At 35.6% G+C, this 21,441-nt stretch overlaps 2 protein-coding genes and 1 long non-coding RNA gene across 6 annotated transcripts in view; 2 read left to right on the top strand and 1 right to left on the bottom strand.

Annotated features, from left to right (window-relative positions):
- Positions 1-2,924: 2,924 nt before the first annotated feature.
- LOC117105558 lies at positions 2,925-7,175 on the top strand. Its single transcript, XR_004444927.1, has 3 exons — positions 2,925-3,060; positions 6,663-6,818; positions 7,047-7,175. It is a non-coding gene; the product is annotated as an uncharacterized LOC117105558 (long non-coding RNA).
- Positions 4,804-17,468, bottom strand: LOC117105534 (monocarboxylate transporter 12-B-like). Of its 4 annotated transcripts, none has more exons than XM_033246729.1 (4): positions 17,250-17,468; positions 7,569-7,712; positions 6,410-7,270; positions 4,804-5,120 (listed from the first exon to the last, which is right to left on the bottom strand). In XM_033246729.1, exons 2-4 carry the CDS (start codon positions 7,660-7,662, stop codon positions 4,918-4,920), a joined length of 1,158 nt encoding a protein of 385 aa, XP_033102620.1. In that variant the 5' UTR covers positions 7,663-7,712; positions 17,250-17,468; the 3' UTR covers positions 4,804-4,917. The 4 variants fall into 4 exon arrangements, with proteins under 4 accessions (XP_033102620.1, XP_033102610.1, XP_033102601.1 ...); XM_033246719.1 differs by lacking the exon at positions 17,250-17,468 and adding an exon at positions 9,720-10,147; XM_033246710.1 differs by lacking the exon at positions 17,250-17,468 and adding an exon at positions 9,756-10,147 and having other exon boundaries at positions 4,805-5,120.
- LOC117105057 overlaps positions 10,784-21,441 on the top strand; it is a 14,536-nt gene continuing 3,878 nt past the window's right edge. Inside the window, exons 1-6 of the mRNA XM_033246070.1 lie at positions 10,784-11,387; positions 12,142-12,285; positions 13,280-14,131; positions 14,566-14,771; positions 19,832-20,075; positions 21,275-21,418. Of these exons, the coding sequence (XP_033101961.1) occupies positions 11,177-11,387; positions 12,142-12,285; positions 13,280-14,131; positions 14,566-14,771; positions 19,832-20,075; positions 21,275-21,418 (1,801 nt within the window). The 5' untranslated portion in view covers positions 10,784-11,176. The remainder of the gene's footprint in view (positions 11,388-12,141; positions 12,286-13,279; positions 14,132-14,565; positions 14,772-19,831; positions 20,076-21,274; positions 21,419-21,441) is intronic.

The following is a 21,441-nucleotide window of genomic DNA, read 5'->3' as shown; positions in this document are numbered from 1 at the left end:
TATTTTCATCATCATCATCATAATCATTTGGGTGCTAGCTTGAATTTTTTTTAATTTTTTTTTATTTATTGATTTTTTTCGTTGTCTTGCTCGTTTATTTGCGCTGTATAAAATCAATCTATTATTATTATCATCATAATCATATTAATTATCATAATCATCAGCATTATCATCATCGTCATCATGATTATCGATAATTTTATGGAATTACACGAGACGAAATGATATGTTTTATTCGTCTATTAAAGGAAATTCACTGTTAGGCTGTTATACTACTATGACTGCTGCCATTATTACAGTATTATTAAAAGCTCTGTTTTAGATATCCCGTAGAAGTCGATTACTTAGAATTATTTAATAAACACAGCAAATATATTATATGCAGAAAACATTTGCAAAAATATATTTTCAAAGCGAGTGGCGGGTTTACGAATTCGAAATAGAGGCCAAAAGAGAGGGAGTTCTAGGCCTACAGGGTCTAGACCACCTCAGCCAATCCCCTACCCCGCCCACACCATAATCATATAATATTCCGTCTATTAAAAATGCATAAAATAGGCTAACTCAACATAGGCATTACCGGTACTGTATTAAACTAAATTAAACTATAAAAACGGGATCAATTAATTAACGAATTACGTATTGAAAACAAGCAGGAATTTTCACAAGATAGGTGGTACCAAACTGCAAGGGAGACTTTGAATGAATTTGAATAATTGTGTGAATGTTTCTTTTACTGCTATTGAGGTATTTTAGATTAAGCTTCTGATTTTAAATATTAAACACAGGTGTAAAACATGCTGCTGTTTTGTTTTGTTTTGTTTCGTTTATTTTTGTAAGGCCCTCAGTGTAAGCAGCTGAGGAGGATGTGAAAAGATATAATAGTGGGTAAGTGGGTGGATTAAGCAAATGCTACGTTTTGGTAATTAAAATGCATGAATTACAGTAAATCAATGTAGGGACAGGTATTATAATAATTGATGTGCTATTCTGAATTTAAAACGCGATTCTTGGTTTACCGTGACAAAGGAACACGATTTTTGTATCTCAAACATATCGTTGTGACTTAGATATTTTCGATTTGAAGATGTATGATTTACTTCACTGCACCATTATGGTATCAATTTTCCATTCTCCTGCAACTATAGTCGCTTATGTTTCTCGTATTTTCTTGATATTGCAGGTCTTGTAACAAGTGGAAGTAATTTAAAATGGCGTTCATGAGCACACTTTAAAGAATCAGCAGTGGAAAGGTGAGGGTTAGCGCCAAGCGTCAGTCACAGTAAGTTCTAATATGTGTTGACACCAAGAAGGAATACCATGGGGGTATAAAAAATACCTCCATAGTAATATATGCTATATAGTGCCTTTTTGCTTAACATGTCCATTTCTACTAACACACATGGTGTATAGGCTTTTCTTTTTCAGAGCAACGAAGCTAATAGTTTAGACTAATATCGATCCAGATAGTTTAATATCCTTCTTATAGTTGATATTTATACAATGTTAATATTGTACACTGTATAGAAATATCAGCTATAATTTATATTGTTAATACAGTGTTTAATGATTAATTCAAATGATAATAAATGAACTTGGGAATTCTCTGTTAGGCCACTGTCAGGGGCGGCTCCAGAATTTTTCAAATGTGCACTGTCAGGGGCGGATTCAGAATTTTTCAAATGTGTGGGGAAGGGGGACACATTTTCAGAATAGATGAGGCGTGCCACTGAACCATGCTTTGTTTATGCTATTGAAGCTATATTTGATAGTTGCTACTTTTAACCTTAATATCAATAACAAGTCAATAGTAAGGTAGATGTAGTTTATAGTACTAGGCCCCCGACTAGACCTACTGAGTTTTACCAATGGCGTATTTTGAAGTCTTGAAATGGGGGTGCTGATGGTGGGCGCAAAGGTAAAGTGGGTGGGTGGGGGTCGATGATCAGTTGAGGGGCTCTAATTTTCAAAAATAATGTGATTTTAGTTGATTTTCAACTACTTGACTGTAATTTTTTTTGGGGGGGGGGGCGCGCGAGTAATTTTTGGAGGGGCGTGTTAATAAGCTTGGCAAGCTACGGAATAAAGTTACTGAAAGTTGCTGGCATAGGGCCTACCTACATTTTGCCGAAGCACCCCTTATTCACGCAATTGACTTGCCAAAAGTCAGTAATATAGTAAAATACTTAGACCTCATGGCCTAGATTTTTAATAAAAACTCTGCATCTCGTTCATTTTAATCATACTTAATTAAATTCGTACTTATCTTAAGGGCACCAATGATATGTCTTATCTTGGATTTTATTCATATTGTACAAACTTGCTTCTCCTTCGGGAGGTTTATAGAAATAACTAAATAAAAAAATAAATTATTTCGTAAATATTATTATATTCTAATGAATGTAGGCTCAATTAAATAGAAATGCGCTGTGTAATTAAAAGTATTAATAAAGTAGTACATTGGGCCCTTGTCTGGAACACCATTCTATCGGGATCATCCGTCAGGCAATAACGCCACCACTTCAAAGAATAACTGTTACGTTATAGGCTTATTGTTTGGAGTTTCTCAGTACTGTACACGTTATTTGACTTATATGCACATAATCAGCACATCGATGAAATTTAATAATGATATCATAGGTTTTATTTAATTCCTGTTATTTTATTAATATTGTAATATTTTTATTTTATTGTTATTGTTACTATTTTTATTGCTATTCAACAGGATTATTATTGCTATTTTTTTTTATTGTTATTATAGTTATTTATTATTATGGTTACTTTACACCAGAAATTACGTAAATTTCGTTAATTAAAAATATGATTATATTACTATTATTTATTATTATTTTACTTCATAAATTTTTCGACGTTTACGCATTATTATCCTCTTTAAGACCAAGGATGTGAAGGGTATTGCAACAGCACGCCCGTGTGTGTGTGTCCTTTCGGCGCATAATTCAATAATTGTGTGAAGGACTTAGACTGACGGATGTGAAATGGAAGCTGATTCCAGATCAATGGTGCTTGTGCAAAGAAACCTTTTGGATCCGATTTTAGGTGGGTTTTTGGAATGGATAACTTTAATGGTCCATTTCGGAACAAAGTCCTGGACGAGACAGAACATGAGTTGATATAAATTAATGTAGGAGCAGAGCCATGAATACATTTATAGATTATGGTTGCTATTTTGTAGATTATACGTTGTTGTATTTGAAGTCAGTGAATTTGAGTAAAAAGAGGCGATACATCACATTTTCTCAAATTATGAACTAGCTTTAGCCGCACGTATTGACTTTATTAGTGATTAATGTGGTCACTTTTTATGCACTATTCCAGTATATTTAGTGAACATAAGTGTTTGTATTAATATTCAGTTTAAATATTTGTTGACATGTGATCGTGAATACATTTCATTGCAAGCAATCTTCACTTATCACTTTTTTTTTACCTCCTCACAAGCCACGCTCATGCGTCAATCCACAATTATCATTGCAATTATTAAAGTTTCAGACCTGGCTGGTTAGAATTGAGCCATAAAGATGGCCAATGAATATAATATATATATAAAAAAAAAAACAATACAAAAATAATTAAATGCAATGTAATTGAAATTTTTGCTTATATAAATGACTTAAATAGTGAAATGGTAAGATCAACGAATAACAACGATTTATTAAAGAAAGGTCTGAAAACACCGACTGTAAATATATTGTTATTTTATTGAAGTGGACAAAGAACATAATGCGCACTATAGTACTGTATCATCAATTAATTAATTTTGTATTGCTATATTATTTCAAATTCTATTATTAGGCCAGGGGTGGCCATAAAAATGGGTCGGAGGCACACCTAACTTTGACCTTTCCAAACAAACCTTTATACAGTATTTAGAGTTTTAGTGACTGCTTTTTATATATGATTGGTGTCTGGCCATAAAAACATGATTGAAACACCCACCTGGGAGGCTAATGACAGAGACTGAAGTCAGAATAGATGCATTAATATGGGGTGTAGGCATTTATAATTGTATTATTTTCCCTTGTTAAGTGCAGATAAGGTATAGGTTTTAGCATAGCATGTTTGGCACCATTATCCAGTTTAAAATATATATTATTGTCTAATACTGTACATTAAAATATAACATTTTGCATGCATATAACATGTATGATCTGCATAATTTATCACCGGTTTCACGAAGAGACACAAACTTCAATTTCAACCAAAACTACATTTTGTGAAAGACTAATTTAAATGGACTACTTCACAAAACCGTAAATTTCACTATCAAGATATCAACATTTTAAATATTTTTTTTTCACCCCAGCCAAGCCTTATCTAGCCGATCTCAACAATTGCAACGCCGCATATGCGTTGTCTGATAACCCTTTGAAAGTTTGTGGCTGTTCGTGAAAACGAAAAATTAATTTTTCTCAGTTTGTGCTCAATGGCTAATTAGTATAAAAATATAGTTACACTAGTATTAAATTGTAATTAAATCAAAACCTGGAACTTACTATGATTAACATTGAGTGACATTACATCAAGCTCTGAACTTCTTCAGACAACTGACCCGTCGGATTGGTCATGAGTCAGGTGGCGAGGAATGCTGCGCAGCTGGTCCCTCGCCACCTGATTTGTGACCAATCCTTCGGGTTAGCTGTCTGAAGAAGTTCAGCTGGGCTGGACGAAACGTCACTCAACGTTAATAAATAGCAGATAAGTTCCAGTTTTTGATTTCATTACAATTTAATACTAAACACTTACTGGATGAATGAAAACACTTAAAAGTGTAGTTACACTCTTAACAACTATATGAAGTTTGTGCCTCTTCGGGGTGTCAGTGACGAATTGTCCAATAGATTATAGCAGTCTTCAGCTTTTGCAGTTCTACTTTTACAAATTCAGACTACAGTATTATAATTCGGTACCCACAGATTCTGGAGACGACAGACCGATGACTTCAGAACTCTTAACTGTTACATGCTTACTGCATGTCCTCGCTTTCTTGTACTTCAAACCAACTGTTGGTACTATTATTACAAAACATCCAAGGATATAGAAAGATCCCATGATGAAGAAGGCAGTGTTGTAAGATCCAGATAAGTCATATATCCACCCTAGAAATGAAATAAATTGAACACAACATAAGCAGGTACAGTGTACACAATATACATGTTACAAATTTATTTAACAATTCATCAATCATTAATTTTTTAAATAATTTTATTGCAATTTCTATTAGTATTAAAAAAATAAATTGGTCAGTCCTTTGAATAAAGTTTACTGGTTCCCCATGGATCCAAGTATATGCAATACTTCAAGTATCAATTGTACAATAGTATACTATTTGTAAAAAATTATAATAATCTGCAGGTTAAACCTACTGTAACCTGAGAGCAATTTTAACAAACAAAAAATTTTTAAAATAGCAACTTTTGAATGACAAAATTGAACTGCCCACTTGTTCATCAAGCACTTATTCAGAATCTATTTTAAAACTGAGATTACATTTGTAATTCATGGCGAGTAGGATGTCCGAGCAATTATGGTAAGGCAGGGGTGCTGCAATGTACTGTACAGCTATAATATCGATGCTGGTTCGAACAGCATGCTCGCCTACTAGGCCCAGTACTTTTGAGACAAGTCAGGGGTTACCCCGGTGTACTGGTTCTTTCAGTAACTGCTGTGGACAGACGAGAGTAGCTCAGACACAAAGGGACCCTAGGGGAGAAGCAAGTTACTGTAAGAGCCAATCCACACCATTGCGGTGGAAAGCGCTACATAAATCTAACTATATTACATTACAATTACAATTTTTACAATACTTTATACCTTCAATAAATGGTATTTGAATTTCTTAAAGATCACATTAAATAAAGAAAACTAAGCATGAACTTAAAAGGAGTGCAATTTCCCGCAATCTTCAGTAAAGAACTTTACACTGGAAAATCACCTAACAACTTTATTTGGAGTAACACATCTTTGTATTATGTTACATATTCCTGAAATGAATTAATTTGCTGAAATGTACATTTTTATCAAATAATCAGTAAAAACTTCTTCACAACTGTTACAATGTAAAGAGGTTTTCCCCTGAACATTATTAAGTATACAAAAGTACCAAATACAGTAATAACCTTACTTTCTTGCCCTCCCACAAAGTAGATTTTAATGTATTTTTCTGTTTTAATGTATCATATTTTTTTGTATTTGTATTTAATGTAATCTCTGTATATTACTGTATTATGATAATATACATTCCTTATGTAACTCCTTTTTTTTTAATGCACTGCAAATCCGCGAGTGCCACTGATACAAAAATGTACATTCAATAATGGCTATGCCTACCAAAAAAACATTGTGGAGTGATAAACTTAAATGTAAATCAAATTATGCTGAAGCATACCTGTGATGAAACCTGCAACAACGTTTATGAATGCTGTGGTGAATAGCAACATACCAAGAGCATTTGGAAAGTTCTGAATGCCGACAATTTCTCTTGTCAAAATATAAAGGAGTGGTATACAGGCGCCCGTTGATAGTCCAATAAAAAACGTAACAGAAACCATACTCTGATAGGTTCTGCAAAATGGTAACAAAAAGGTGGATAAACCAGCTACTATCAGTGTAATTAAAAAGGTGTTTTTTGTCTTGATTAGCTTTAATTTATTGGGAACTCCATTGAAAATGCGACCGATGATACTTCCAATGCCGTAGAAAGTCATTAAAAGTGTAGCCTTCGTTTCAGGGACTCCTCTTGTGTTGGCGCTGGCAACAAGATGGTAGAGTGTCCCAACAAACGCTATACTAATCAGGTTTGTAACAATTATAAGATAACCAAAGAGGGGATAAGTGACTGGTAGCTGCAAATACTCTTTTAATAACTGAACCTTTGTCTTTTTTGGTTGAGCATCCGCATTCTCATTATCTTCAACATCTTCACTATGTAATTCCATACTATCCTTATCTAAATTTGCTTCAGAAAATTCACAGTTTATTTTACTGATTTTTGACTGTGATTCCTTTCTGGTGCTTCTGAAAAGGATTAGGCTAAGAACTGTGGCGTGAAGCCCAACAGCACCAAGGAGTAGCAGAGAAGATCTCCAGCCATACAGCCCTCTCAGTACATTGATTAAAAGAGGTATAGTTATCCATCCCACAGCAGTCCCCGCCAGAGTAACACCGTTAACTATCGAGATGTGCTTATCACAGATTGTTATTCCAATATACGCAACAATGTTTGTATATGCTAAAGCTACACCGATTCCTGAAAAATAAAAAGATACTGTAGTTTAACACATGAAAACATTTTACTGTAATCACAGAAGTTGTTTGTTTTTGATGGCGTACTGTAAGCTGTTGAGATAAAAAAAAAAATTATTCACAAATTAAATTAGAAAGACATGTTGTTATTTTGGACAATAACATGTTTCCATTTTGTCAAGGTCAAGATAAAATTGGGATTTTTGTAGCCCTAATCCAATTTTTAAGGTCACTTTTTCTTGGAAAACATTAACCATTGATTTTTGAGTCATTTACAGTATGAATATTAAATATGCCTGTACCTGTAAATAAAGAATGACTCAAAAATAATTGCCATGTTTCCCGTACTTGGGATGACAACATTAGGCCAACAGCGCTCATTAGTGAACCAATCATGATGGTAATTCGATATCCAGTTTTAGTCGCAATGTATGCACCAAAAGGACCTGAAAAAAAGGAAAAATATATTAAACTTTTAGTGCAATAAATAATAATAATAGTGCAACATCACAACTAATAGTAAAATATTAGAAATTTACAAAAATATAAATGAAAAATATAGTAATACTGTAATAGTAGTAATACAAAATAGCAATACTCTAAATGACCCTAGCACAGATGCACATATTTGTGGAAACTTAAATTCAGGTCTCATTTGAGAAGTGCTTCAATTTCAAAGAAATTACTAAATATTTGAGAGTGCGTTGTACTGTACATTGATAGGCCTGTTTAATTTTATATAATATTAATAATAGTAGTAGTAATTTACTATAAAAATAATCATATATAACAGGTAATAACAATGACAATAATATTAATGACATTGACATTCCCGGACCTCAAATGGATGTGTTGTGAACCTTCTCTCTGGAATCTTGAACCCAGTTTCATATGGAAATCTGTGGTCGCACTTCAATTATAGTTGCATTGAAGGAGGGGACCATAATAATATATAGAGTACAACATTTGTGTCATCACAACAAGTAGGCCTAGTTGTGCCCTTTGTTGTCAACCAGACGTTGGCTACCGTTCATTACGCCTGAATCACTTCATAATCTTATTGGTTAAGAATAGGCTTTCTGAAATCAAGGGCGGATTTAGGGGACCCCCCCCCCCCCTTGGAAGGTTAAAAAAAAGAAAAGAAAAAAGAAAAAAAAAGGAAAAAGAAAAAAATTATAGCCCAGAACACCTCAAATGTTATTTTCGGGTGTCTAGAACACAAAAATTTTGAGGGGCATTCCCCCGGACCCCCTAGGATAGTGTTGTCTCAATCGGCCCAACATTCACTCCCCACTTCCCTTTTGGACATTTCTGGATCAGCCCCTGGAATAGGCTTTTTAAAACTCAAAGCCTATCTCCCACTTGCACCTCCCAAAATACTTGATATGTCGAGGCTTGGCGCCAGGATTTGCCAGACGGTGATTCAATTTCCCCCGATGGTGGGGAAGATGTCCGCGATAGTGTATAGGCCTATTATAGGCAACTGGTTCATGGGGTGAATCACCCGGAAATTGACAATTTAGGCTAGAGCTTTCAAAGCTTATAATGGCCTACACGCCCAGGTAGGTTAGGCCTAGGCCAACATTAATCGCTTTTATTTTCTCCCGGGCTTATTAACCCCCCCCCCTTCGTCCCCGTTGTTTGGCACCACAACAGGGTAGATACGCCCTGGTGCCACCTATCGTCGACGGAGCCAATTGTCCAATATTCCCCACCGTCATGATAACATAGACCTCCTACTCAGTACTGAATAAGTCAGCACCTAGCCTATACATGATGGGATCACACTAAACACTACTATCTACTAGACCTAGGCTAGGCCTACTGGGTTGGGTTCCCCATACTCAGCAGCAGCAATAGCAGCTTCTACCTGCCTCTACCAACATACCAAAAATATGCGCAACACAAATGAGTGAACTGGAAGCTGCTCCTGTCACTCCTAAACCCACATTGAGTTCGTCTGAAAAATCCGTGAGAAATATTCCGAAGGATAAAGTTGCTCCATCAGTTAGCACCATAATAATATGCGCACCAATAACCAACGTGATAGTTCTGATCAACGATAACGATTCATTCTCTCTGGTATCAGCCATTATAAATGTCGGCCTAGGCTAGCCTGCCTCATCACCACACCACAGGATCCGACGAATTACCCAAATGATCAGTAGGGAATTACGCAAATGATACACAATTTTACCCAAATGAACACCCAAATGATACGGAATTACCCAAATGTAATTAACGTTGGAACATTTCGTATTTTTTTAACATAGGCCTACAGTATTTTAGGCCAATTAGTCAAAATTATTCGTAATGGTTTTTATAACTTGTCCAATCATTCGCCGTGGCTACTGAGACGGTTCCGTATTTCTACTTCAATTGCTAAAAGGTAAATGGAATTCACCATAATCATCATTAATGATGATGATGATGATAGTTAGGCCTACGTATACTTTCTTCATGATTCCTCAGTCTACTGTTGAACGTACCCCTCCTCTAATCTCTTCCACCTCGACCCTGTCTGATGTTTCTTTAAACCAATATTTCCTGTATTTTTTAAAGTCATTTCTGCACCTCTGTTTCTGTCTTCCTCTTCTTTTACTTTCTCTGGGTACTAGCCATCCATTCGTCTCTTGTCCATCTGTTACGTATGGTTCTGATCACATGACCTGCCCATCTCTATTTCTTTTTTGCCACCTCTGACATGACATTATTTACACCTGTTCTCCTTCTAATTATTGCTGCCAGCATGGTGCTGAGCCTATTCTATCTAGAATCCTTATGTGTGACATGCGCGTCTCTTCATGTCTCGTTGTGTGATTTTCTTATTTAACGAACTTCAGTTGAACTTAGAACTAGAACTTCGTTCTTGCAACTCCAACTTCAATTCACAAACAACTTATTAATTCCTAGCCTTTTGGTCTTGTATAGCAATTAATCTTCAAACAACAGGGGGCTCGGACGTCCCCCCTCCCCCCACATTCAGTTCTGCTAGTACTAGACCAACACAAAACACAACTTAATTTGTTGTCACATTTTCATTATCTTTTATAAATCACTATATCGATTCTTCCAGCATTACTAAGTAATTGTAATGCTGGAAGAATCGATATATATAGCAAGTATAGTTTAATAGATATGTGTGCCTAGCCTGTAGTTTTTATATGCGACTAAAAGACGTTCTGCCAAAAGGAAGATGATGATGTAGGCCTATGATATGATCCTGTCTGTAGACTACTACATTTGATATATTAACAATATTGCATGATATAGCCTATTGCCGATTCTTCAATATCTGTATATCAAATCGATTCCGTTTTAATTCTCGAAAATTGTCCTTCGAAAGCAGCTCAAACACACCAGAAGAGCATTTTGAATCATATGTGGCGGTCGTTTTCAACATTTTTGAACCCTGGACTGGACACCAAGTTCCACTCAGATTTAAAAAGATCCCCCCCCCCCCCTTATTACCAAAGCATGGTTACGGGCCTGAACAATATCTTTAATTCATCAATAAACAATTAAACAAAAATAGTTATAAAAAAAAAATGAAAGAATAAAGCAGGACCTCTAAGAAACACTATGAGCTTGTGAATTTATTAGACCAAGCTTGTTTGTATAAGTCCACTTGGTGATAGTAATGCGCGGCACTGGGGGATGAATCAATATTTAACAACAACCAATCAATTATCTTTCTCATCTGCGTGCAATGATCCTATTTGTTAAATACAACTCACAAAGGGCATGCCAGTATTGACAATGTGTTGTGGTATGGGACACCGTCTTTAATCGGCTGAGAGCATCGATAACAGCAGTACTGAAATTAACCGGTTGTGATGCGGGGAAATAACGATGATTGCGTCCATCATAGTTGCCTCCCTCTTGATTAATATCTGACAAAAATTTTAACATGGCTGACATTTTGATAGAAGAGAATAAATCGCTGTCATTGATAAGAACCATCACGTTGGTTGCCGGTGCGCATATTGTTATGGCACTCACTGATGGAGCAACTTCATCCTTCGGAATATTCCTCACCGACTTCGCAGGCGAACTCAATGTAGGTCTAAGAGTGATAGGAGCAGCTTCCAGTTTACTTACCTCAGTTCTCCATCTTTTCAGTAAGTACTTTAACCATACATAGCAGGGGGTGATGGTGGCTGAGCTAGATACCCCAACAGATTTTAGTTCTAGCACGGAGTGCCGAAAGAATTTAAAAAAATCATGCTTACTGGAAGACTATGACCAGGGAGTTATAACAACTCCCTGCTATGACTATGTAATTTCAAACATCGCCCAACATACCCAAATGATTGTGAATTTCCAAAACACAGGCTCTACATTTTAAAAAAGACATGTAAGCCTTGGCCAATTTTTTTCAACATCTCATAAACACGATGAAATACACGAAACAGTCCTTCAAAATTCTAATTTGCGAGAAACTCTTGGTTGTAGGATTACTCAAAGGATATCTCGCGTCCCTGGAGAGCTGCCCGGGAGACTGAATGTAGAATAACTGACGAGTCAAATTGACGGGGGCAGAAATCCATCCGTTAACATAATATTACCGAGCGGAATTCATGTACCGTTTTTAGAATTTGAGAATTATTTATAAAAATATTTTGTCAAGGTCATTGCAAATTACTAAAATCAGGCCTACTCTTCAAACATAATTTTCACCACGACCGTGGTTCACAAGTGCTTTCGCTTGGTTCTTATTTTACACGTTCTACACATAAACAGATCCGGCCCGGACAATTTGATCCCATATGGCCCTGAAGAAATTGAATAACATATTCTAGCCCCTAAATGTCCGGGGCTTCACTTCATCTTTATACAGCATATTCTTAACTTAACAGTCTGTTCAATTTTTAGGTCCTGTCGGTGCTTATATTGCTACAAAACTTGGATATCGAAGAACCATAGTGATTGGTACATTAATGATTTCAGTTGGATTGATGTTATCATCGCAAGTACGAGAACCTTGGCAGCTGTTTTTTAGTCATTCTTTAGTAACAGGTAGCGTCAGACCATTCAGCATTTGAATATACACGTTCAACAATATAAATATATATATATAATATATATATATAGGCCCTATATATAATATGTATAATATAATATGTACCGGTATCTTCTGTGTTTAGCATCATATTTGGTAGTTATTACAGTAATAATTTCTATAATTGCTTTTTAAATTGTACTGTTCATATAGACTACGGTATACGTTTTTTTCTTAAATTCTTAACTTATATTGTTAAGAAAGTAGGACTATTTCAAAAACACGTTTTTATAGCGCATATTAGGTCTCTATGACAAATTTCCAATGGAAGTTGAGTAAAAGAAATACATAGGATGAAGGAGAGACAAAAGAAAACAAGAACAACAAAAGCCATCAAAACAGACAAACAATATACCTGTCTCTTATACACATCTAGATGTGTATAAGAGACAAGTATATATATATATATGTATGTGTTTATATATATAGGCCTATATATACAGGTATATATATATATATTGGCATTGACCCAAAATATTGTTTCTTTTTGTGCATATGAGAAGGAATAGCCTAGTTGTTCAACGGGTTTGCTGTATTTATCTAAACATATGTCATTTCAGTATTTATTTTTGTACTAAATGTTATCCATTGCTCTCGGTTGATTTCCCGTCAATTTATATTCAGGCGGTACTGGGGAGGGACAACTTGATTTCCTGCTCCACAACAAGTCATCCATTCGAAGGCTTTATGAAGAAAGCCTACCTAAAATGGTCTAGATTGGTACGAGACCAGCTAAGTCCGGTTTTTAATATAGGAAAATTGGTATCAAAATTATATTAAAATTGGTATCGAAAATTATATAACAATGATAATCGCCCATTATTATATTTTACGTGTTTGTAGTGAATCTTGGGCACCAATCATCAGAGATCAAGGTGCCGAGCCTATCACGTGTCATACATTCGACATTGAATTAACAAACTGAATATAAATGATCTTCTACTTTTTTAGGAATAGGGATGACTTTGATGTATACAAACGTTATTGCATTTGTAGGATTAGCCTGTGATAAGCACATCTCGATAGCTAACGGCGTTGTAGCAGCTGGGACGGCTGCGGGATGGATAACTATACCTCTTTTAATCAATGTACTGAGAGAGATTTATGGCTGGAGAGGTGCTCTGCTACTTCTTGGTGCTATTGTGTTTCATGCTACAGTTCTTAGCCTCGTCCTTTTTAGAAGCCCCAGTGCAAAATTAAAATTGGAAACTGGAAAATCTGAATATTCTAAAGAAATTTTAGACGATGGAAATTTTATGGAGTTACGTTGCGATGAAGTTGAAGACACAAAGGAAAATTCACAAGAAATCAAGTCAAACGCTGCATTACTGATGGTGTATTTACAGCTACCACTCACGTATCCGCTGTTTGGTTTTCTGATAATTGTTGCAAACCTGATGTTCCTAGGATATGCTGGAACACTCTTTCACCTTGTTGCCAGTGCAATCAAAAGAGGAATACCTGAAACAAAAGCTATGCTTTTGATGACTGTTTACGGCATTGGAAATATCATAAGTCGCTTATTACATGGAGTTCCCATTAAATTAAAGCTGATCACATCACAAAACCTTTTTGTGATTGCACTAATCGTAGCTGGTGTGTCCACGTATTTATTACCATTTTGCGAAACATACGAGGGTATTGTTTCAGGTACGTTTTTCATTGGACTATCCACTGGCACTTGCGTTCCACTCGTATTTCTTTGCACAAGAGAGATAGTCGGCATCAAGGATTTCCCAAAAGCCCTTGGTATGGTGATGTTAACTACCGGCCTGGCGGGAGTTACTGGAGGATTTTTTACAGGTATGTGGTCAATACAGTTATTCAACATAGACTAAATACATAATTATCGACAATAGACCTAATGTCATTTTACGTATTTATATATCTCAGAATTTCAAGTGATTATGATTAGTTTTAAATAGACAGTGATTTTTTTTATCACTTCTTCTTGTAACCCTAATAGCCCGGAATCATACGGTATGCAGTGCAACCAGGAACAGATTGCTTACCTGTCACTCGTGTTGACGTTCTTTCATTCATTGTTCACAAAATACTATTTAAAGATGTTCTTTTTGCTAAATATCCCCTTCCTAAATTGTACTATCTTGAGTTATTGTTTTATTGAAAGTACAATAATACATAATATACCCTAGACAAAATGATTGATAAGAAAACAATTCCATAAGAAATATATATTAACTAAATGTGCAAGTTCTGTTCAATTGTCTCTATAGGGTGGATTTACGACTTCTTTGGTTCTTACAACACTGCATTCTTCGTCATCGGATCATTTTTCTTCACTGGTTGTGCTTTCATGATAATTCCAAGTGTTTGGTTAAAGTACAAGAAATCTAGGAAGCGGAACAGTCAATATAATGATGTAAAAGTAAAATTTCAAGTCATTGGTCTGTCTTCTCCAGACACTGTTGGCACCGAAATATAACGACATATTGATCACTAGGCAGTTTTCGCCGCACGAAGGTAACCTTAACGTTAACTGATGACGTCATAATTTATTCATATTGCGTTGCGAAGTACGTTAAATTTTAGGATTTTGCCTATTTGGATTTGTTTGCAAGAGGGGTGGCGCTATCGCGCTGCATGTTGGGTACTAACGTTAAAATTAAGTTTAACATCGTGCAGCGAAAAGTAGCTATTGATGACTGATGTTTGTTTGTTTGTTTGTTTGTTTTTTGTTTTTTTTACAGTATTACTGATAGAGGTTGTTGTTTCTATTGATGACATTCACTTTTATCCTTAAGCATGGTATAATTAATTTGTTTCCACATAGGGGTGTAAGTTGTGGTATACAAATGTCGTATGTTGAATATGTGATTGATCTATGATTAATTACATGCAAAGAGGGGTAGTTACACATTGTCTATGATTATTACTGTTCCAATATTCAGGGAAATAATGTGCTTCAAGCGCTTTCAGACATTAAAAATATAATTTATCTCTTTCTATTTTTAAGTAGTATTATTTATTGTTGTCCCCGGCTAAAAATGTTAACATTTTTCTTTAATATTCAACATTTTTTCCTGAGTATTGACATTTTCGTGGGGCTAGCAGTTGATGGAGCTCTCCATTTGCCTTAAATGTTTTATATTGATATTTATTTATCACTTAAACTTGAATAAAGTAAGAACGAAATTATATCAAGAATTAATAGTAATTGCTGTAGACGTTTATAGCGCATATTAGGTCTCTATGACAAATTTCCAATGGAAGTTGAGTAAAAGAAATACATAGGATGAAGGAGAGACAAAAGAAAACAAGAACAACAAAAGCCATCAAAACAGACAAACAATATACAGTAGATGGATAATAACAGATGAGTTTTAAATAAGAAAATGGAGTGAGATACTAAAATGTTTAAATCAGGTTTTTTTCGAATTTCCAAAGGTATTTGAAAAATAAAAGCAAGTAGAAATTTGATAAAGGGGGTAGTAAGTTAGGTAATATAATAATATTATATATTTATGTTCTCAAATGAAGAAAAAAGGTGAAGCCAAGGAGGAACAAGCTTCTTTTACAAAGTGGGCATCCCCAAATGGCATTGAATAGTTTGAATCTAGTATGTATATCTGTCTCTTATACACATCTAGTATAGAGCTATGTTAATGCTAAGTGTTGCAATTTAACAACGTTTTTATCATATTGTTTGTATTGTATGTTAGTAACAAATAAAATAAACAAATTAGACACTTTCTTCTGAATGGTTTATTCATCATTTTTAAACAAATACAAACCGTCTTTTATAAATCTGATAGAATTTTAACAAGACCAGAACTAAATAGCTTATGAAAAGACCTAAAATGGTATTAACTGCTACTCATAATACAGATCAAAACGAATATTTAACATCTTAATAGTAAAAAAAATTAATACTGTAAAAAAATTATTAAACAAGAGCGACCGCTCACAAGGTCCGCGCGTTCCTCCATAATACGGTACAGGCGCAAATTATTATATTGGGTTTTTGGAAGAGCTAATAAGATAGGAATTTTTAAATAATTAGAATGTTTATTTGTACAAACAAAAAACATTTAGAATGATCGTTTGTACAAAATTGAGATTAAATACGCGATTCAAACTTACGACCTTAAGTTCTTTAGAATACATTCTTAACCGACCACGCCATTCATGCGACGTACACTATTACGGTTGTGGTAAATAGTAGTAATGTACAGTCCTTGCTGAAACGCCCTGTTTTGTTTTGTAGGTGTAGGGGAAACCCAACTTAAAAAAAAAAGACGATGAACGTTTGTTTGAAATCCCCTCTAGTTTATGTGTACAAAATGTCCTGCACTTCCGTTCAAAGCGGGCGACGCTGGACGCTTTTAAAGTTTGAAACCCCTGTTTTGTTTTGTAGGTGTAGGGGGAACCCTGGGGTCCAAATTAAAAAAAAATCGATGAACGTTTTTGGAAATCACATCTTGTTTACGTGTACAAAATTTTATGCACGTCCGTTCAAAACTGGAGACGCTGGACGCTTTTAAACCCCTGTTTTGTTTTGTAGGTGAGGGGGAATTCTGGGGTGCAACTTAAAAAGGGCGATGAACGTTTGTTGGAAATCACCTCTAGCTTATGTGTACAAAATGTCATGCAGGTGGAACCCTGGGGACAATTTTTTAAAGTTTTGGTAACAAGAACAAGAACAAGAATAGTAGTGAGTAAAAACGCCTTGAACAGTGGTGTGATGAAAATTACCTATGCCTTAATATCAAGAAAACGAAAGAAATGATATTTGATTTTCGAAAGAACACAGCCAAAGATCCGTTAATGTTAAAAGACAAAGTAGTAGATAAGACTAGTGAATATAAGTACCTTGGAGTTTGGCTAGATGATAACTTAAAATGGAACACTAACACACCTAAACTTAGAACTAAGGTGAACCAAAGACTATATTACTTACGTAAACTTAAACATTTCAATGTGGGTACTGATGCTCTTTCACTTCTCTATCAAAGCATGATACAATCAGTCTTTAGTTTCTGTATCACCTGGTTCATGGGACTGACCAAAGAAGATTCTGAGTGTCTCAGTAGGCTAACATGGTCAGCAAGTAAAATAATAGGTATGGAGGTCAATGACTTAAGTTGTTTACTACATTCCATGTCATATTCCTCTCCTGGACCTCGCAATATAATTCAAACATTGTTTAAATTCCATGTGTATATATTGTTATATTCATATTTAATATGTCTGTAAATTGTTGTCTTGTATATTATAGTGATGCTTTCGATATCTACTGTTTGCTTTCAACTCAAAGAAATCTAAAATCTTGAATCTTGAATCTTGAAAACTAAAATCAATGTAATCAGCATAGTCATTGTTAAGAGGTCTAACGATAGTAAGAAATTCTAGTAGGCACTTCAAGCAATCGGTATGATCTTAAATTTCTACTTAGTTTTGTGATAATTACGTAATAATTTTCTGAAAGTATCAGACTTAAGACATTTTTAGCCAGGCTCAAGATAAGTACCTTTCTTCTGTGTTTTAGAGTAGGTACATTTAAAACATTGCAGGCATTAACATAATTGTTAATCATGAGAGCATCGTACTGAGAATTCTTAATTGAGTCGGGTGACCCATAGTGGGTGGAGGAAGGTTAAATGCATCATCGGCACTGGTACAAGATCATCCCCGCATAAAGTTCGGTTGAACCAAGTCATCCTGGAAGAGGACAGTGAGAACCGGAATATTACATATTTGTCACTGAGAAGTGCTTGGGTGTGTGCGTGTGTATGTTTAATATTCAAACATCAAAGAGGCGAAGCTACTAAGGAACATTTTGTCGAGGACAAAATGCCATATTAATTTAAATTTGAATTATGAAAGCATTGTTAAATGTTCAGTTGAATGTTTTATCCAAAATATATTCTATATTAATCGAAATTATATATACTGGTACAATATTACATACCGTATGTTACCATTAATTTACATAATCATGGTATGGTTAATAATAATTATTCCTCCTTGATTCACACTGAATTTCGTGTTGAAATAGGCTTAACCCTTTAGGTGGTAAAAATAACAATGCTAGAAAAAAGAAAACAAATAAACTATAAAAGTAGTAAACAACTGCACATGTGATTTTAGCTACCGTACCGTATATCAACAATATCACACCAACTCAGACAGTTAAAGTAATTCAGTTGAGGAGGGATGAATGGCCTCACCCGTCAGGGCTGCTACGCCCCCACCCTCTCTCGTCAAGATAATATTCAATTTGTAGGGGAGGAAAAAAATCCGTGTCATTTTTACAGAAATCTAGACTCTAAAATCAATTAAATAAGGCTTAAATCTAAAATTCTTGCATTGTCGGAGTTTCCGGGGAATTTGTCCTAAAACCCCCAACGTATGGTTCCTTCGACGAAATCGGCCCTTCACGTTGGGGACATCGACCCCCTCTCCATTTTGCAAAATCCTGGCGTACCACTGCTTTATACATAGAATTATGTTTAATCTCTATAAATTTGAGCAGAGCAGTTTAAATGATGATTTATAGTGCCATCCATGGGAACTTCTAAATTTTAATTACAATACTGAACCAGGGACTTCTCCCTGACTGAACGAGGAAGAGTTCATCTCCCTGGTCTAACAATTATGAGTTTTTAACTTTCAATAAAAATAATACAGATCAAAGCAAGTAGGCCTAAAGTTTTAAAGACATTACGAAATCCGTTGTTTACTAGCCAATTGTACCGGGACTAGGCAAGTAAAATAGGAACTTTACAATCTATAGGCATGTCTGTTAATTTATAAGGAAAATAGTTGTATTGATTTTAAATGAAAGGTGATAATTTAGCCTACAAAACAATTTTTTAAAGCTCTTTTAGCATTACACAGACGGTTAATTTGCATTACAATCCGAACGTTTCTTCTTAAGAACCAAGATATACCATCAGCTACGATTTGTAGCATATGACACATAGTGTACCGAAAACCTATAACTATTTGATAACAATACTGTACCTATATTCATTTAAAAAAAATTATGATTAGGCCTAAATAAAAAAAAAACATTAAAAAGTATAAAGATGACCTCTAAGAAACTCCGAGGTGAATTAATTTCTATGAAGATTTGTTTGTTTTGTTTTGTTTGTTTTGCACTTGATAATAATGCGGCACTGGCATATGGGTCAATATTTAGCAACAATTACTGATCGTTTTTATCTGTGTGCCACCCTGTTCCCTCATTAAATACAACGCACAAAGGTCATGCTGCGCCTGTATTCATATTGGGCACATTACGTAAGAGGACGGGGAACCGTCTACAACGGCAATTCGTAAGCGCCCAAGTGACGCTCTGATGATGAACATAGAACCACTGTCCACCCGTCTTCGCGTCCAGTTGCGTCTAGAGGCAGTTCTTATTCAGCTAAAAGCATCAATGTAGGCCTACATCATCAGTTCTGAAATTGACCGGTTGTGATGTGGCGAAATGGCAGTAATTTGTCAATCATAGTTAGTTGCATATCTCTTTATTAAAGAAATACGCTATCTGACGAAAAAATGAACATGGCTGACATTTTAAAAGAAGAGAATAAATCATCGCTGCCTTTCATCAGAACCATCACGTTAGTTGCTGGTGCGCATATTGTTTTGGCACTCACTGATGGAGCAACTACATCCTTCGGAATATTCCTCACTGACATCGCAGACGAACTCAATGTGGGTCTAAGTGTGATAGGAGCAGCTGCGAGTTTACTTACCTCAGTTTTTCTTTTTTTCAGTAAGTAACACGTGCAGTAGGAGGGTTGGGGTGACTTTGCTGCAGACCCCAACAGATTTTAGTCCGAGCACGGGCCTATTGGAAGTTTAATTTCTCACGCATCCAAATTAGACGAATATCCAAAACGCAAGCTCAGGCCTACATAAAACAAATCAAGCTTTTGCCCAAGTATATTCAATATCAATCAGCATGAACACGATAAAACCCACGAAACAGTCCTCTAATATACTAAAATCCCGGATGTTCTACACTTAAATAATATTTTAATTCAAATTTGTGAGAAACTGTTGGTTGTAAGGCAGTGCACCCTCCAATGGACCTTTCCGCTAAGCTCCGCCCCTTGGATATTGTTGCTTAGGTCCCACAAAGACAGCAGTGTTAAAGCATACGCGACACGTGCGTTTGTGGGACAACACGTGTGTTTGTAAGACGCGCGCGCATTCCAAGCGCTGTTCTGATTAGTCAGTTGTTAAGTTTGATTGACACTCCGGAAAGGTCTATTTGAAACCCCTCTAATTCAAGACCATGGACTTTTCCAAAGACCCATAACAATCTTCAGCCTTTTAACGCAAAGCTAGCGCTCTAATTGGAGACCAACCCCGAGAAAAAAATTATATACTCTAAAATCGATTAAATAAGCCGTTGAAACCCCTAAATTGTCATATTTTCTGGGGGCTACGTCCCCTGGACCACTTTCGAAAGGTCTTTAGCGACGTCTGACCACGCCCACTTTTTTTCTCGCCTGGAACATCTCCCCTCACCCCACCCCTGTATCCTGGCGCCCCACTGCCCCATTCTCGTTTCAAAGGATGGGCTTTATGGTGAACAATAGCCAATTATCCTGCCGAGACTTGTTCCACCTCCAGAAATAGGCAGAACATAATACTACAAATTACTTAAATCAGATCTACATTTGACATAAATGTTACTGTTCTTTAACAACCTTTGCAAACAACGTAGGGTTTCTTAGTCCCATGGTCCTTTGACATTTTCTGTTGTGCTCACAAGTGATTTCGCTTCGTTTTATCATGGAGGTATACCTCCATGGTTTTGCTTTACTTGTACACATAAAACAGATACATGACCCTGGAAAATTAACATCGGTTAGTATCTCGTAGCCCCTAAATGTCTGGTTTGAACCAGTAAAAACATCATTTTTTAACTTTTTACAGTTTAACACAGTCTCCTACAATTTTTAGGTCCTGTCGGTGCCTATATTGCAACAAAACTTGGATGTCGAAGAACCATAGTGATTGGTACATTAATGATTTCAGTTGGATTCATGTTATCATCGCAAGTACGAGAGACCTGGCAGCTGTTTTTTAGTCATTCTGTAGTCACAGGTAGAGTCAGATTATATATATAT

Source organism: Anneissia japonica, unplaced genomic scaffold (assembly GCF_011630105.1).
Source record: "Anneissia japonica isolate Jap-2015-1 unplaced genomic scaffold, ASM1163010v1 scaffold640_len1575945_cov177, whole genome shotgun sequence".
NCBI lineage: Eukaryota > Metazoa > Echinodermata > Crinoidea > Comatulida > Comatulidae > Anneissia > Anneissia japonica.
The sequence above is the reverse complement of the archived record's forward strand: the minus strand, read 5'-3'. Positions and strand labels throughout refer to the sequence as shown.